General features: G+C 44.5%; 2 protein-coding genes across 10 annotated transcripts in view; one reads left to right on the forward strand and one right to left on the reverse strand.

Moving 5' to 3' along the window:
* Positions 1-153: 153 nt before the first annotated feature.
* nsun6 (NOP2/Sun RNA methyltransferase 6) lies at positions 154-3658 on the forward strand. Of its 2 annotated transcripts, none has more exons than XM_058059797.1 (10): positions 154-550; positions 847-1088; positions 1151-1254; positions 1328-1481; positions 1549-1630; positions 1693-1812; positions 1879-2023; positions 2085-2230; positions 2528-2653; positions 2724-3658. In XM_058059797.1, the coding sequence occupies exons 1-10, from the start codon at positions 476-478 to the stop codon at positions 2901-2903; spliced, it is 1374 nt and encodes a 457-aa protein (XP_057915780.1). In that variant the 5' UTR covers positions 154-475; the 3' UTR covers positions 2904-3658. The 2 variants fall into 2 exon arrangements, with proteins under 2 accessions (XP_057915780.1, XP_057915779.1); XM_058059796.1 differs by having other exon boundaries at positions 156-550; positions 1148-1254.
* cacnb2a (calcium channel, voltage-dependent, beta 2a) overlaps positions 3016-17611 on the reverse strand; it is a 37086-nt gene continuing 22490 nt past the window's right edge. The window contains exons 1-13 of one of the 8 annotated variants that reach the window (XM_058059790.1): positions 15982-16616; positions 13511-13630; positions 9777-9899; positions 9568-9704; positions 9424-9500; positions 9178-9311; positions 8435-8515; positions 8299-8357; positions 6116-6225; positions 5789-5940; positions 5626-5721; positions 5366-5533; positions 3036-4962 (exon numbers count right to left, since the gene is read on the reverse strand). In XM_058059790.1, coding sequence (XP_057915773.1) covers positions 4345-4962; positions 5366-5533; positions 5626-5721; positions 5789-5940; positions 6116-6225; positions 8299-8357; positions 8435-8515; positions 9178-9311; positions 9424-9500; positions 9568-9704; positions 9777-9899; positions 13511-13630; positions 15982-16050 — 1944 coding nt within the window. In that variant the 5' untranslated portion in view covers positions 16051-16616 and the 3' untranslated portion in view covers positions 3036-4344. Of the gene's footprint in view, positions 4963-5365; positions 5534-5625; positions 5722-5788; positions 5953-6115; positions 6226-8298; positions 8358-8434; positions 8516-8987; positions 9008-9177; positions 9312-9423; positions 9501-9567; positions 9705-9776; positions 9900-13510; positions 13631-15981; positions 16617-17611 lie in introns of those variants that run through there. The other 7 variants (XM_058059794.1, XM_058059788.1, XM_058059792.1 and 4 more) reach the window with 7 other exon arrangements.

Here is a 17611-nt window from a genome sequence, read left to right on the forward strand (position 1 = left end):
TAATATTTTGTGCATAATTTTATATTGTGGTTGCAAATAATTTGAGAAAAAAACAGCCTGAAGAGCCACTTGGAAGCCGAAGGGACCGGCTCTTTTAACCAAGTCAAAAGCACCGCTTCTCTAAAAGAGCAGAACTTTCCTTCGTGAGTCTGCTGGCTCAGGAGAAAAGAAGCCACGCTTATTGGTGACGTCATCACGCAACGACGCGTTCACCTTTTCTTAAAAAAGACAAAACTAAATAATTGTGTGGACAGCATAAGACGACTATTAAATCTATTATTAAAAAATGTAAAACATTTTTGGGGTTAAAGAGCGTCAGCGCTCCGACAACACGTGACCCATATGCTGTGACGTATGCGGAAGCTGAAGCAGCTCCCATGCCGCGACAAGAAAAATGAGGATTTATGGTGATCTCCATTCCCTCTTCTGTGCAACTTCGAACAAAACTCTGTAATTGAAGTATTACTGCAGAAGAATGTCATTCTTTCCAAAAAATTCTCTGCGGCCAGAAGTCACCGATTACCTGAAGGGCGTCTTTTTAAACAATGAGGTACATTACATTACATTACAGTAGTTATCTTATTCCAGTGGGAGAAAACAAATATATGAAGAGTAGTACATTTGATTGTATGTATTGGCGGGAAACTGTTTTGATGTGCCCCTAGATGGGATTTCAGAGATATATGAATGAATATGTTTATATTAACTGAGAGGAGAGACAATATCAAATAACAATGATTTCTAAAATATGGCCTCTGATTGACACTGACGAGTCCAAGGTGTGGAAGAGGATGATTAATATGTCTTGTTTCTCAATTTGACCATAGCTAACTTGTTTTTCTTCAGTTGTTGGCGTCCATCGGCCTTCAGGAGGCTGAACGCCGTTTTGAGACATTGCTCACCTGCCTGTCACACCCGCCATCTTCCACTTGCGTCCGAGCCAGCGTTCATCTGGCACCGCTGGGAGAGATCCGACACGAGCTCTGCGAGGAGCTGAAGAAGGTGAACCGTCAGCAGAAGGAGGATCTTCAGGTGGTTCCGCATCCCAGGGTTCCAGATGTGCTGCTGCTTCCGGTGGACGGGCCGAGGTGTGTGAGGATGTCGTACGAAACTTAAAGTCAGGAAGTAATCCTTTGTCCTTTCCCAGAAGTGTCCAGCAGCTTAGCAAGGAGGTGGTGGTAGGCGCTCAGTGTGGGAACGCCGTGCTCAGAGGGGCTCACGTCTTCGCCCCTGGAATGCTGGCCTGCCCCAAACGTAATCAATTCTTCCCCTCAGAAGATAAATGGATCTATCACATGTGTCAGCATCTGTCTTTGTGTCCTTTTAGATATGAAGGCTGGAGACGTGGTGTCCGTCTTCTCTGACCTTGAGGGCAAATGCACACGAGGAGCGTTGAGGTTCCACGGGAAGAGAGTGTTTGTTGGAAACGGAGTGGCGGAAAAGGACCGCTCCAGCATTTTTTGTTCAGGTGAACCCGCCAGGTGAGTGTAAATACTCTAATGTGGAACAGGAGGATGGAAGCTTTATCCTAACGCTCCGTTGTTCCAGAGGAGTTGGCGTCCGCATGACTGAGCCTCTGTATGCCACACCCTCCTTTGACGGGCTTTTACCCCGGCTGGTCTTCTTACAGGTGAGGCTATGACTTCACCCGTTTACCAACGGTGTCTTAACAGTCCTGACTGATGTCGGCAGAACCTTCCGTCTGTGGTTGTGGGCCACGTACTGGGGCCTCGTCCCGGAGAACGCATCCTGGACATGTGTGCTGCCCCGGGTGGCAAGACGTGTCACATCGCCACCCTCATGAGGGACCAGGTACATGTGAAAGCGGGGGCTCGCTCTGTCTTGAGAGGAATATGGACATGCGTTTGTCTCCGGCAGGGTGAGGTCGTGGCTTTGGAGCGGATCTCAAACAAGATGGAGCTGATTCGTCAAAATGCTGAAATGTTACAGCTGCGTTGCATCAAAGCTTTTTGCTTCAACAGCACTCGGGCTGTGAGTGAGCACTCCAACCCTGAAGCTGAAGGTAACGGCTCAACTCCCATTTCATACCTTCAATGCTGTAGCTTAGCTTCCTTCTTCCGCAGAGCCGCCTTTCCCCCCTGAGAGCTTTGACCGCATCCTATTGGATGCTCCGTGCAGCGGCCTGGGTCAGAGACCTAACATGGCGAGCACCTGGAGCCTGAAGGAGATATGCTCCTTTGCTCCGCTGCAGCGCAAGCTTTTTCATGCTGTAAGTCAATGACTCTATTACGCCACTAGGTGGCGACAAAGTAGAATATTTTATATTAAATATACACAAGATATGTAACGTATATGACATACGCAATCCATCATACTTATGCTCTTACTTTGTACATATGTATAATTATTTATATAACTGCTTTCTATTGCTTCTTTCAAGGTGACCCAAGGATAGTTAAATATTTCTGTAGGATGTAGTTTTGTCAAATATTATTTCTGCGTATTATTTAATATAATGAATTGCAATGACAGCGTGTCAAGGTCAAGTGCTTGCTTCTCCTTGCAGGCGGTGCAGCTGCTCAAGAAAGGAGGGGTCCTGGTGTACAGCACGTGCACGGTGACGCTGGCCGAAAATGAGGAGCAGGTGGCGTGGGCCCTACGCACCTTCCCCTGCCTCAAGCTGCAACCTCAGGTAAGGACACCATCTTCTTTGCGTATGCTTCGCCTCAAAGGAAACCTCAATTAACGCTCCCCATCGACAGGAGCCTCACATCGGCGCTGAAGGTATGGCGGGCGCAGGCTTGGCTCCAGAGCAGCTACGTCTCCTTCAGAGGTTCCGACCAGAGCTGAGCTGGGGGCAAGTAGACGCGGGTGCACCCCTCCCCTGCAGGGCCAACAGCGACACCATTGGTTTCTTTATTGCCAAATTCCAGAAAACGTGACTCCTGAGACTCCGAGGGAGAGCTGACGCTAATGTTTACTCGACAGGATGCTGTAACATGCATGCCAGGCCATTAGATGGCGATGTGACTTTGTTACACGACCTTGCTATGTCTTTCTAAAAAAAGCTGTCATCTGTAATAAAGCATCCCAGCTCATCCTAGTAGAGCTGCTGGAGTAAATGCGCTACGTCAGCGCATTCTTTAGCTTGTCAAGCATTTCCATGGAAACCATAGCGCTCTGGTCTTCCAGTACACAAAGCGGGCTGCAGGCCATGTAGGGGAGAAGCTGCAGCAGCTCTGCTTGCAGCGTCGCCATGACAACAATGACGACACGGCTGCCATAGCGACAGCGGCTCGTTGAAGCCTAGACCAGGAAGTGGCGTGCAGAAGGAGGTCATGAGAGGTAGTGAAAAAGGAATTATTTATGGATGTTTGTCTAGCAGGCGCACCAGCTAACTCCAAAAGAGCCTCGGAGTCACCATGAAAGGCAAGCTAAGTGACTTTTGGGTGTTGTCACTCATGTAGCTGTTGCCATGACGACTCGGGAGGCCTCTCTCTCAATTTTTCAGCAGTGTTTCACAAAATACTATTTATAGACGTCACAGCCCGGGTGTTCTCAAAAGAGCACACGTCCAAATAGTTTTAATGTACACTGTTTTAAAAAGCTGCAGCGCTACCAATGTAGCATACAAATGCTTGCTTTTTCCTCTACAGTTGTCTCGAGAAAAGCAAATAAAATGAGGGATTGTAAACAAGATGACTTGAGTGGAAGCCATCACTTTGCATTCAGCTGATGTTCTTCTACATTCTCGGATGTATGAAGTTGGTTAGAAAAGTCCATCCAAAAAACACGAGCTCTCCCAGGAAGAAGAAGAATCAACATGTACGGCATATTAGTGGCGAGGTCACTTTGCCTCTGGAGGAACGCTTCTTTACCAGGATAGATGTTGTCTTTTATTGATGTACGTCAATCATTATCAGTCTCTGTGCTCATGCTGCTTTCTAGAGGTCTGGGAAGTTTGAAAGGTACACACGCCAACCTGAAAAGTGCATGGAAGTTCTTGGGATCACATGGATGAATTTATTGCTTATACCAGATATTTGCTCGTGTCTTTCTTGACTTTTGAAAACTCCAAGTGGGATATTTGCTACTTCCCAGCAGTCTACAACGCAGCACAAGCCTTCTGGTTTTAGCTGCAACATGAACGGTTTAGGACCTTCTCAGACCGGTACTCATCTCATGCATCTCAAGGACCTCAGCATCCAACCGATGCTTGGTGAAAGAAAGGGCATTCAAAAAGAAGATGCATATTTGTGAATATTCATGCATATCCACACGTAAAGCACGTCTATGCATAGATCCACGTATTGTAGATACACGATAGAGAAAAGGAAGGTTGGTGGTGTGGTTTGGAAGTGGAGCAGCACATGATAACGTCTTCTACTGGGGGATGGCCCATTCTCCTGCATCACCCCTCTTTTTGGTTGCCACCACCCCTTCTCGTTCTGGGTCGTAGTAGTGGTGGTGGTGGTCCCTCGTGGGCCGGTGGTGGTGGTGGTGGTGGTGGTGAGTGCGCTGTTTGTTTCGTTCATTGTGGTCCTGTTCGCGCTCCTTGGAGCGATGGTGGCCTCCCTCGTCCTGCCCGCCCCCACGGTGATGATGATGATGGTGGTGGTGATGGTGGTTGTGGTCCCGGTGGGGCTGACCCTCCCCTAAATCCTTCTCCTCCTCCTGATGTTGGAGGAGCTGAGTGCGAGGCTCCTCGTGAGCGGCGTCCTTGCTCTCTCGGCTTTCCGGGGTCTCCGAGTCCAAAGTCTCCTGACGAGCGAGGCCTCTGGCGCGGCTGCTGCTGCTGTGATGGTGACGGTGGTGATGATGGTGGTGATTGTTATGCTCGGTCCTGCTTGAAGAAGAGCGATGGTGGATGTGCTGCCCTCTCCTGGATGACTCTGTCCTCAGCGGCCTCTCCTCCTGGTTGGCGTCGTCCTCTGCCTCCACATCGTCGTCATCCTGGTCCTCTCTGGAGAAAGCTTTCTCTCTGTGCTCTGCAGCGCCACCCTGAGGTTAGCAATAAACACAGTGAAAGAAGAAAGGCGCAATAGCCGACACTGTTCCACCAAGCGTTGTGTGACCGTCTATCTAGCGGACACCACATCACACCTGTAAACCTTATACTGTACTACACCGGTTCACACACCACACACACACACACACACACACACACTTGCTTCAATCATCTATTGAAGCAGATGTAAAAAGTGTAGCAGTTGTCCGTTACCAAGAATGGTCACTCAAGAATGAGTCAGCACGTGTAATCACCGCTACGTGTATCACCATCTTTGTCAGTCTTACCAGTCCAGTGGTGAAAGAAAGCAGTGGAAGAACAAATGTCAAATCTTTTGTCAATGTACCATCACTATCATCTCCATCCTCTCACACACACTCATTATGTGGCTCACACCTGCACGCTGGAGGAGGGCAGGGCGGCCGCGGGCAGCCTGGTAAGCAGGGGGTCGGGGGCGTCGCAGCTGGTTGGGTGGGCGCTCTTCCAGTAAGCCTCCAGGTAGTCGGCCATGTGCTCGCACGCGTCCTCCAGCTGGTTCTCGTCCAGGATGATGTCGAACATCTCCTGAGGAGGAACGATGAAACGACACAATTTTATTTTTCATTTTTGCTAATGAAAGCGTCATAACAGGGAGGAGTGAAGACAAGGAGACCTACGGGCGGGCACTGGGCCAGCTTGTCCGCCGCCACCATCTGGACGTTGAGGTGTTTGGCCTGGGATTTTCCTCGTGACTTGATGAGTCTCTGAAGCACCTGGAGGCGACATGGATATGGATATGATACAAAGCAAGTAAATAACACAAGGCTGATGGTCTCTCACCTTGGGAGAGGTGATCTTGACATAGACGATGATGGGGGCGAGGGACGTCTTGCCCAGCTGTGATGGGTGGTTAATGGTGTCGGCATCCAGAATCACCAGCTGCAGCGTCCGAGCCAGCTCGAAAATGCGTTCGATCTCGCTCTGGACTTCAGCTGAAAAGGTGCCTGACATGTTAACGTGACAAACTAGGTGACAAACTGGAAGTCAGCTGACCTAGATGATAGCGACTCCTACACAGACTCTTACACAACACCACCAGACGACAAGCGAAACAATGGCGACAGTTTTGAGTTTGTGTTGTGTGTTTCTTACGAATAAAACACTTACCCAAGTTGGAGCGCGTGTTGGAGCGTTCGATGATGGCGTGCTTGCTGGGATTGTTCAGGACTGAACGCTTGGCAAGAGAGATGTCTGCCGTGACGCGAGTGATGGATATTCTGTCACAAGGGATGACCAGGTCAATGCTGTTATGAGATTACCAACATACTTGACATGCACAACACCATGGACACCTGATGAGAGACTAATATTATATATATAATACATTATATATATATACAATACACATGTGTGTCCTTGGTGCCCATAGAACAACAGCATGAATGGAGTGAGCCCTTTTGTCTCAGTAGCATGCACAATACAGAAGAGTGTAACAAAGATTGCTGTATATTGTCCTTAGGGTGACGGCGGAAATTCATTCTTTTCATTAATTGCGCAATTAATGCATGTGCACCACGTCAAGCCACACCTCTCTGTTGTGACGGCACGCCGATTCGCACACATCAACAGTAGTGCAACCCCAAGTCAAAAACACATCTCTAGTCCTCCTGGGAATGACACATTGTCACACGAGGTGCATTCAGGGACACTCGGAACATCACAACAACATGTATGCATGGCTTAAATAATAATAGACAAAGAAAAATTGTTCATTTAAATAGGCAAGGAAATCCCATAAAATACTGTACATCTACACTCAAAACACTGAATTCAACTTTAAAATTATGTCTTTGAAAGCAACCTGTTAAATTCAAATCCCAGCCACAAGTCATCCCTTTCTACACTTTTTCAAGGTACACAGAATATCTTGGGCAATAAAGACATGGATATACCAAAAGAAAGATTACTCTCATCTTTCATCAGAACTAAAGTTAGTTTCTATTTTTTCTGTTCTTTAGTCATCAGTAGTAGAACAGTAGTCATTTTCAGTAAAATGTCAGTTTTCACGTGAGTGGTTAGCGCACAGACCACACAGCGAGACCTGAGTTCGATTCCACCCTTGGCTATCTCTGTGTGGAGTTTGCATGCTCTCCCCGTGCATACGTGGGATAGACCCTCATGAGGATAAGCGGTAGAAAATGAATGAATGAATGTCAGTTTTCAACAAAAAACGGGAGAAAAAAAGGCTTTTGGGGGAAAGATACATTTGAAGTATAACTAAATTTAACCATTTATATTTAGGAAAAATATCTAAACAATGATGCCACAACATAAACAACACAAAAAATGGTTGTTTTACATGAAAATAACTTGACATTTGCATGTGAATGCATTAAATTACTAAATTACTAATTACTAATTACTACTATTGTATTGTGGAGTTGCTCCATCACCGATTTGCCTTGTGCGCAGAAACAAACAAAAATATGTATAAATATGTCTTTGTTTTTAAAAAATACAGTAAAAAAGGCATATTTCACACACGGTTGCAAAATGCAAACGTTGATTAATCATGATTAATTTGTAAACTGATTAATGTGGTTAACTGACATACTATATGGAGTGTCTTGTGATAGCCCTAATCGATTTTAATATTTATGGGTGAGTAAATGTGGCATATTTAGGACTTAAACCCGGATTGTGCTTCTTCTTGTGAATGGGGGGGGGGGGGTCTGCACATGAATCTGATTTAATAAATCTGACACTTTTATTGCGAATACTTGGAAGGGTTTGGAGGAGGAGGAGTGGAAAGGAGCAGGGACGTTGACAGCTTTGGCTGGGCCCGGGACAAAATAATCTGAGTGGGCCCCCCCCTCGCCACACACATACACACCAGTTCGGTCCCCCCATGCCTGGGTCCAGGACAAGATACCCCTTTGTCCCCCCCTGTCAACGGCCCTGTATAGGAGTATAGCGTATTGATATTAGTATTTATATGAGTATATGCGGTATATTCCAAGCCACACATGTTATGTATGTTATGTAGCCACAGTAATATTAGTGATAATAACAGTCAGTGAAATGAGCATGAACTACACTGGTCTCATGTGTGAAAACTACTACAGACGGTCCAAAGTGGATCTTGGCACTTTGTGCATTGCCCACCTCTTTGCTTCTAATTGGTGCTTGGGAGAACAACAAGGAGAAGACTCAACATCGAAAAGATACAAAGTCCACTATGGCCTATTAAGGACATGCACAAGAACTATTCCTAGCAGCAACACACTCCCCCGGGGGAGGTTAAGAGGAGAGCGACGAGGAATGAGGAAGGAAGCGGGATGAGAACCTACCTTCCCTCAAATCGGTGCTTCAGAAAGTCAAACAGTGCTTTTTGCATCATGTCGGTCACCTACAGATGTTGACATCCCAACAGGAAAAGAGATTAAAAAGGTCCTCGTGCATCCAGTGCTGTGTTTAGAGACCCACCTCGTAGCCCTTCAGTGATGGTCCCACCAGAACCACGGGCCGCATGGAAGGCACAACGTCATATGGAGGAATGTGTTCCGTCTTTAAAGAGGAAGAAGCCCCATGAAAGCCATGTACAAATACTACAAAGCATTTAGAATCATTCAGCACTGAAATGAGATAACACATAGGAACATGATAAATCAGTTGAAGTGAATGAAAGCTCAGTTTGTGTTCTATATTTACTTTCTGTGGACACGTCAAGCCAAGCAGACAGACTGCTATCTTATGTAGGCCTGGACTATCTAAACAAAACATTTCCTGCTTTCTGCTGCTGCCAGGAATAACTGAAGGGAGGAGCCATGACTTTTGATATAGCAATGGAGGGAAGGCCCATCGTGCTTCACTAGTGGAACAGACACTGTGTGAAAGCGGGTGTTTAAAAACCACTGAGCTGTCACTCCCATCAAACACAAGGATTGCAGGAGAAGTGCTTTGGGGCAGAGGAAGGAGTTTTGTCGGAAACAAAGGTGAAGCGCAGGCGCCCCCTGCTGTGCGGCATAACACAACTTACCGACTTCTGCTTCTGTTTGGCTGCGGTGAGACGGAAGAGGAGAGACATAAAAGGTTAAGAAGAAGCTTGCATGCTCGTGAAGTACGTGTGAACAAGAAGATGAGTGCCTAGCCACGTCTGTTAGCCACAAGCATTGGGTCAGAACCGTGTACAGACAGAAGAGGAACAGACAGCGCCGGGTCCTGTTTACCTTCTTAAAAAACGCCATTCGTTTCTCTTTTGCTAACGAATATGACATGACATTGTTGGGAGCGGCTTTAGGGGAGCGGAGGTTGACTGGAAGATCATCGTCTGGGTCTAAGCCTGTGGCATCTATGTCAATGGCTACACACACACACACACATACACACACCATAGGGGTCACACTAACAGTATCAGACTGAAGACTACCAGCCAGACGGAGCTGAGGAGATGTGGGAATCTGGATGCTACCTACCTGATGAAGGAGGAGTAGACTTTCTTGAGTTAGGAACCACTTCCCCTAAACTCGAGGAGGAGTTTGCTCCCAATTTACTGAAAGAATAAGAAGGACAAACCACTCATTTTTCAAAACCTCATGGAATTGTTGACTTTTTCTTACCTGGAATGAAACTTGCCCAGCTTCGCTCTCTGTTCTTGGAGGAGTCGAGTGTTTTCCAGCTTCACCGGACTGGGAATGAAACCGATTTCGCAGCCTTCCTTCACCAGACGTCCGATCCACCAGTCGTTGTTGAATTTCTACAAACGGTAAAGAACCTTCAGCGCCATTGCTTTGTGGGCCAAGTGTGCCAAGCGTAAGAAGCCACTCACCTCTTTGACATGGAGGAAGTCTTTAGCCTCAAAGGAGACAGCCATGCCTGGTACAGGGACGTCGTCATCGTAACTCGGGCTGTAGTTGACGTTTGTACGAACGGCAAACGCTACTGGTTTTGTCTAGCAGGAAGGACAACAAGAGCTCAAAAATGTAACTTTCTTAATTTGTATTTGTAGGCTCCAGCACCCCCCGCGACCCTTGTGAGGAAAAGCGGTAGAAAATGAATGAATGAATGAATGAATTTGTATTTGTGTATTTGTACACAGGCATCAATAAAGCCTACTTGTGTGTAAGTGTGTGACAGGCAATTGACTTCTGGTGGCGGGGAAGTGACCGTATACCTAAAAAACCTGTTTATGATCTTCTAAATACATTTGTTTTAATTACTAGAGTTCCGCAGACATGAAATAACACCCCTACAGTCACCCGTAAACTCATATTACTTATATTAATATTATCATATTACTTATTATATATAGTTGACATGCTGCACGGCGGTCTAGTGGTTAGCCCGCTGACCTCACAGCTAGGAGACCCGAGTTCAATCCCACCCTCGGCCATCTCTGTGTGAAGTTTGCATGTTCTCCCTGTGCATGCGTGGGTTTTCTCCAGGTACTCCGGTTTCCTCCCACATTCCAAAAACATGCTAGGTTAATTGGCGACTCCAAATTGTCCATTGGTATGAATGTGAGTGTGAATGGTTGTTTGTCTATATGTGCCCTGTGATTGGCTGGCCACCAGTCCAGGGTACCCTGCCTCTCGCCCGAAGACAGGTTGGATAGGCTCCAGCACCCCCCGCAACCCTCGTGAGGATAAGCGGTAGAAAATGAATGAATGAATGAACACAGCATTGGGAAAGTTCCTTGCTATTGTAGTAACTCAAATGTTATGTTGGTCGATGGCATCCATGGCTGACTTACTGCAGTGAAAGGAATATCTCTAATCTAACATATCTCTAATATATCTCTAATAGCGCACTCACCAGCGCACTCACCACCACCATCTCTCATATTTTTTGACTTTCAAACCACGATGTAGTGAGGGACGACTGTAGTTTTAATGTTCTGCACGCTGTGTGAGGTGTAAAAGTAGTCCTGGAAGCTCTGACTCATCGACATTGAAAGATTTCACCACTTAATGGATTCCCTAAAGCATACGTGTACCATGACGCAACATAAGAAAGTACAGCTGGAAACAGTCCATACATCAAACCAAGCTGCTCCGGTTATGTTTATGGTGCTTGAATCAACGCAATAGCATTATAATGATCAACTTGTTCCTCTATGGGCTCATGAAGCTGCCTGAAATGTTCTCTATAGATACATTACATGCATATAGTGTATAGAATATACATAAGACACATAAGGAATGGATGTGTGTGGGCTTGTGACCGTTACAATATCATCTCATTGTGTCCATGCAGGACACAGTGTCCTTGCCAAGGTAGGAGTCACGTGACTCTGTGATGGTCTTGTACAGGATCATACATGTTCGTCATGGGCGGCTGTCTGGAATACTAGAGTATGCGCTGCATACTCTAGTATTGCTTCTTACGCAACACAAGCGCTCATTAGGGATGCCATATTGACTGCTGAGGGTGGAGGATGCAGTGGTGGGTGTAGGGGGGTTAGGGACTGTGTGAGGAGAGAAAGAAAGGAGACAACACTAAAGCAAAAGGTATCGAAAAGAGAGAATGCAAGCCTACAAGATTTTCATGAGCATGTGAATGTAATCAACGCTTTCTTGATTATAGTATTCTGGTCACTTGGCGTCATTAATGACATGATGTTACAGCGCATTACCATAACACTGCATGTCTGACATGATAGAGTGAAAAACAGTTATCCTCTCATTGCATGTGGAAGTGGTTTGTCATTCTTCACCACTCCATTTGAAACCCTTTCTTAAGTGGAGAATAAATACATTGCGGCATGTTAACTAGCATGCTATGCTTAAAGCCGTGGCCGTCCCTTGTGTTAATAAAGAATAATAGGAATGTAAACGTGACTGTAGGGGTGTTATTTTAATGTCTACAGGACTCTAATAATGGAGAAAACATGTTTTTAGAAACTCCAACAGGTTTTCCATTTATTATAAATACAGGATCCTATTTCCTGAAAATTCACTTATCATGGTCAGGTCTGGAGCCAATTAACCACAATAATCAAGGGACAACTAAGTTGAAAAATTAAGGGGAAATTAAGGGTTAGCATGTTGGTCACACAGTAATTAGGTATAAACGTGTGAATGATTGTTTGTCTATATGAAGAGCTTGCAACCAAAAGGCGCTAAATCCAATTTTCACTAAGTTGCATGTTTTTCATGAGTTTAATAGACGTCTGTCATGTGTATCCAAATCACATATTTTGGTCTTGAAATCATTTTAAAAAATATGAAAAAAAGTGATATGAAATTTATGCTTTCAAAAGGCGCTATTTCCATTTCAGATTTCAACCAAAAGGAGCTAAATCCCTTTCTTTATTCTTTATTCTGATTGGCCCAAGTTTCCCATCTATTGATAATCTGACCAATCAGAGAGAAGAATACAATTGGCACTGCACATACAGAAAGCCAGTATCAGTGCGCATCCTGTTTTGTTTGTGTACATTAAGTACACGTATGATAGGTACAGTATGTTATGCAATTCAGGAGAACACAAATTGTGTTTTTACAGTATTCTGTAACATGGACGTTTTTTTTACGCCATAAAAGGCATGTCTCTACCTTGACACCTCCAACTTTCATGAGAAACATTATTTTACTTGTACTAAAAAACATACAATGTAAAGAGTTTGTAATGAGATGATTTTTGTCACTGTCACCTTCATGGTGCAGTCAAATATGAGCACTGCTTTTAATCAAATTTTTATTAATTTAATGAATAATAATTATTTTGTATTGTATGTTGAGAATGGCTTCTGTGTTGTAGTTATTTTATTAGCATAGCACATTAAAGCACCCTACATTCTTTTACAACAATGCCATTGAAGAAGTTAAAGCTGACTTCAAATTCATTTCAGCCAAAAGGCGCTAAATCCGAAAAAAAAAAAAAAATTAAAAAAAATATATAAAATACATGGTGTGTGCAGGATTTTTATAGCATGCATTTTTATGACCTATATTGATAGCTCTTTCATTTGCAATATAGACTTGATGACCAAATAGATTGATATGTGCGTAGTTAAAAATCATTGATTTTCTCGAAATCAGTCAAAATGGATTTAGCGCCTTTTGGTTTCAAGCTCTTCATATGTGCACTGTGATTGGCTGGTGACCAGTCCAAGGTGTACCCAGCCTCTCGTCTGAAGACAGCTGGGATAGGCTCCAGCATGCCCGTGACCCAAGTGACGATAAGTGGCACAGAAAATGCAGGCATGGGTCCTCTGTGGAAAAAAGTTTGGACACCCCTGACGTAATGTAAGTCGAGATAGAACCCATTCATCCAATTAATGTTTTGACTTGAAAATTGCTAGGTATAGTGCCTTCATCATTTGTCTTTATTTCTCATATGCAAATTCCAAATTGGTCTTGATCCAAATTGTGATGCTCTGGATTTCTTCCTAGAATCCAAAACATGAGTCATGATTTGTCTCCTTCTGGGAACCCCTTCGCTACCGCAGTGTGCGAGCACAAAAAGGTCATAAGAATCAACGTACTATACTTTATTGAGTAACTCCTTGAATCATGGGGCACATGTTGCCTGTGTGAGCACAAGTGTCGGGTGGTGTACCTTGGCCTTGTCGAGCTGCGCCTGAGCCTGCTGCTCTGCCTCTCTTCGTACCGCCTCCTTGTCCTCCTCCAGAGACACATCCGAGTCTGATGGACGGCTGGTGTAGGAGTCGGCTGAACCCTGTGGAGACAGTCGTGTACGTCAGCTTTCATGGAACTCACATTTAAACAGTGACGTGTGGTGAGGTTCTTGCAGAGCCGGCTGGCCCATTAGGCACCTAGGAGGATATTAAGGGCTCTTGTGTAACTATAGCTTATCTGTTATATTTACATTGTAAATTGTGTAACTATAGCTTATTGTGTAAATAAAGCTTATCTGTTAGTGTGCAAATTCTGTGGTTATTTAAATTGTTTGATGTTGGGTGTTATATATATAAATTGTTTCCTGCATTTGTAATTTGTTAACCATGTAAATTGGCTATTTTGAGTTTATTTTATGTTAATACAGGTTGCTTATTTACTCATTCAATCCCAGCAATTTTTAGACAATTTGGAGTGATTTTTCAAATCGCACAGAATAGTATGTGCTATGGCTATTTAAACATGGAACCTACTAAACGAAAGATTAGACTCCTGTCTTTCATCAGGAAATTTTGTTTGTTGTTTAATAATCAGCAGTAGAACATAGGTAAGTTTCAGGAAAAGATCAGTTTCCAACTAAAACAGAGAGACAACCAGATTTTTGTGAACAGGTAGCATTTCAAACATAACTTTCACTTTGACACAAACCTTTTGATTTTGTGACAGCTCAAATAGGTACGTTTCAGGAAAATATTTGTTTCCAACTAAAACAGGGAGAATAACAGATTTTTGTGAAAGGTAACATTTCAAGCAAAACTTTCCCTTTGACACAAACTTTTTGATTTTGTTACAGCTTAAATAGGGACGTTTCAGGAAAATATCTGTTTCCAACTAAAACAGGGAGAAAAACAGATTTTTGTGAACAGGTAACATTTCAAGCATAACTTTCACCTTGACAAAAACTTTGATTTTGTGACAGCTCAAATAGGTAAGTTTCAGGAAAATATCAGTTTCCAACTAAAACAGGGAGAAAAACAGATTTTTTTGAACAGGTCACATTTCAAGCCTAACTTTCCCTTTGACACAAACGTTTTGCTTTTGTGACAGCTAAAATATGAAAACAACTATACCAAAGTAACACATAAATGAGTTGTGTTACATCAAAAATAACTATTTACAAATAATTTTCACATGTGCACATGTGTGTGTGTGTGTGTGTGTGCGTGTACGTGCATTAAAATTTACCATCAATGCGTGACCTTCTGCACGCTACACTCCTCCATGCTCTTCCACTTCCTCCTCCTTGCTGTCAAGTGTGTTTTTACATGCAAATGATCTATGCTGCACTTCTGCCACTAGTGGCTATTTTTATGGCTTGACATTAATTATGAGTATGCAGTTGCGTCCACCTCTTTTTGCCTCTTGCACAAAAAAAACGTCAAAGACGTATAAATAATCTTTAGGATCGGGTGTTGAAGATTTATTTCTATGTGAAGTGCATGGGCCCTATCCTTCTCTCGGAAAAACTGTTACTTTGTTGTAAAAGTCAGATCACCTTCTGTTGAGGTTGGACATATAATCCTCCATCTTGGTAGTCAATTTCATTCATTAATTCAGAAGTAGGCATTTGACTTGTTGACATGCATTTTTTTAGTTAAAAAAAAGAAAAAGCTGGCTTTTAATATCTATGGAAGGATGGTAGCGACAAGCACCTCCCACCTCATGTACGCCACCAGCCCTTCATAGTGAGGTACTGCGCTTAAATGAGATGACACAGACTGTATAACAAATATAATGGCGACATTTTGACAAACCCAAATCGCCACCCAAATCGGCTTGCACGCTTAAGCTGAGAAGAGACATTTCTGCTCTGTATTTGATCTGGAAATGGGCAAACTGAGTGGTTTTTACTCACGGAAATATTAAAAATGATTGGAATCATGCAGAAAACACCTGTTAAACACAGTTCAATGGGCAAATATTTGTGTTTAGTTTATATTAGATCATGCCTCCTCTGACAGGTCACTGTATTTAAATAAATGCATCGCAACTTGTTTTTACATTTAAATATGTGTTCATAAGTTACCTCATAATAAAAGTTCATTGAAAACAAGGTATGCTCCAACAGAACAAAAAGGTGCGTTAACTTATCTTCATTCATCTCACTGCACCAACACACGTCTGGGTTAAAAATAGCTGCCTGATTAGAATTACCCAGCCATCACACCGAGATCTCACTGCTCCAGAGCATCCTTTCCTGGTCTTCATGACCTGGGATGACTGCTGAAGATCTGACATATGTGGAAATATATTCACCAACAGCCTGCAACCTGTTTGCCAACATGACATCACTGCTCGCGACGGGGCGTGACATGGTCACCTGTCAACTTCATAGACACACGCGCAAACACCCACACACGTGCAGATAGAAAGCGAGTTGAGTGTGCTTACGTAGGCATCCGAGCTCTTGACGCGACCTCCCTTGGCTCTTTTCAGCAGGCGGATCCAGGTGGCCTTCATCAGCCACACTGGTCATTCAGTGTCCTGAGCCACTGCCCCCCCTCCCGCTGCTACAAGTAGACTGCGCTGCCGTGGTCACCTGGCTACAGGTACGGTCAACACGTCTGCTACATGGACAGTCGCTTACTCTCACTTCCGACTAAAGTAAAATGGGGGCTCCTTATTTTTTCGCAGCCCCGGTGAGCTCTGCCACTTCCCGTCCAACTGCAGCTGCCACTCGTCCTGTCGTCGCCAAAGATGAGGAATCCACAGGAGCTTCCTGTCCCACGCATAATCTCAGCAGCTCTCTTGTCGTCCTTGCTAGCCAGAGCGCTCAGACAGCTGCTGCAGGTGCTGACTCCTGGGATGAGTCAGGTGGCAGCGATGCGTCGCATCTTCCAATCTTCTCCTCCTCCTCCACTGCTTCACAGGCGCCGCAAACAGCGTTTATTGTCCCGCCGTGGCAACCCGTGACCGACTGTCCTCACGCTAATGAAGACAGTGCCGCCCTGACGCAAGCTGTGGCTTTCTGTTTGTGCTGCGCTCGCCTTCTCACAAGCTTCCTGCGCTATTTCAGTCATTCTGCCTCTCTGTCTCCGTCCACCCCTCCTCCACCTACTCCGTCACTCCCCACATTTTTCCCTCACTTAGCCCCCAACAGTGGATCCATCTGCTCACTGTGCTCTTCCTTGGATACAACTTGCTTGTTCTTTTTCACATGGCGGCACGTGTGCACCTGTATTAGTTGATGACATTGACTAGGTCACAAACGGCACCCATGAGACCCCAGTCATTCATTTCTACTGGGTAAGGATGCACTGGTGTGCAATTACTCCAGGTGGACCTTTTCCTTTATTATGGTCAATTTCCGCAAAGCAGGATTCCTTATTTATAAGATAATATTTTCATAGTCAGAGCAAAAAAAAACCCCGTTTGCGACCTTCTACATGCAGTTTTTAACATTATTAGAGCCCTCTTGACATGAAATAACACCCCTACAGTCAACATGACACTTGTATTACCCAATGTAGTAGACACAATAACAGAAAATAAGACCTAAATACGTAAGTACTTATGTGGGGCTGCATGGCAGTCAAGTAGCTAGGAGCCCTGAGTTCAATTCCACCATAAGCCACCTCTGTGTGGAGTTTGCATGTTCTCCCCATGCATGCGTGGGTTTTCTCCGGGGACTCCGGTTTCCTCCCACATTCCAAAAACATGCTAGGTTAATTGGCGACTCCAAATTGTCCATAGGTATGAATGTGAGTGTGAATGGTTGTTTGTCTATATGTGCCCTGTGATTGGCTGGCGACCAGTCCAGGTTGTACCCCGCCTCTCACCTGAAGACAGCTGGGATAGGCTCCAGCACCCCTGCGACCCTTGTGAGGATAAGCGGTAAAAATGAATGAATGAATGAATGATGATATGCCTTTATTCGTCCCTCAGTGGGGAAATTTGCAAATGAATGAATGAAAGTACTTATGTGTTTCTATAACTGTGTTCCAGTGCTTGAGGACAAGATTTGACATTGGGGGTTCAGAGTTGACCTGGTGACCAGTGTACATAGAATACTCCAACTCAT

The sequence above is a fragment of the Doryrhamphus excisus genome, chromosome 21 (genome assembly GCF_030265055.1).
Source record: "Doryrhamphus excisus isolate RoL2022-K1 chromosome 21, RoL_Dexc_1.0, whole genome shotgun sequence".
Lineage (NCBI taxonomy): Eukaryota > Metazoa > Chordata > Actinopteri > Syngnathiformes > Syngnathidae > Doryrhamphus > Doryrhamphus excisus.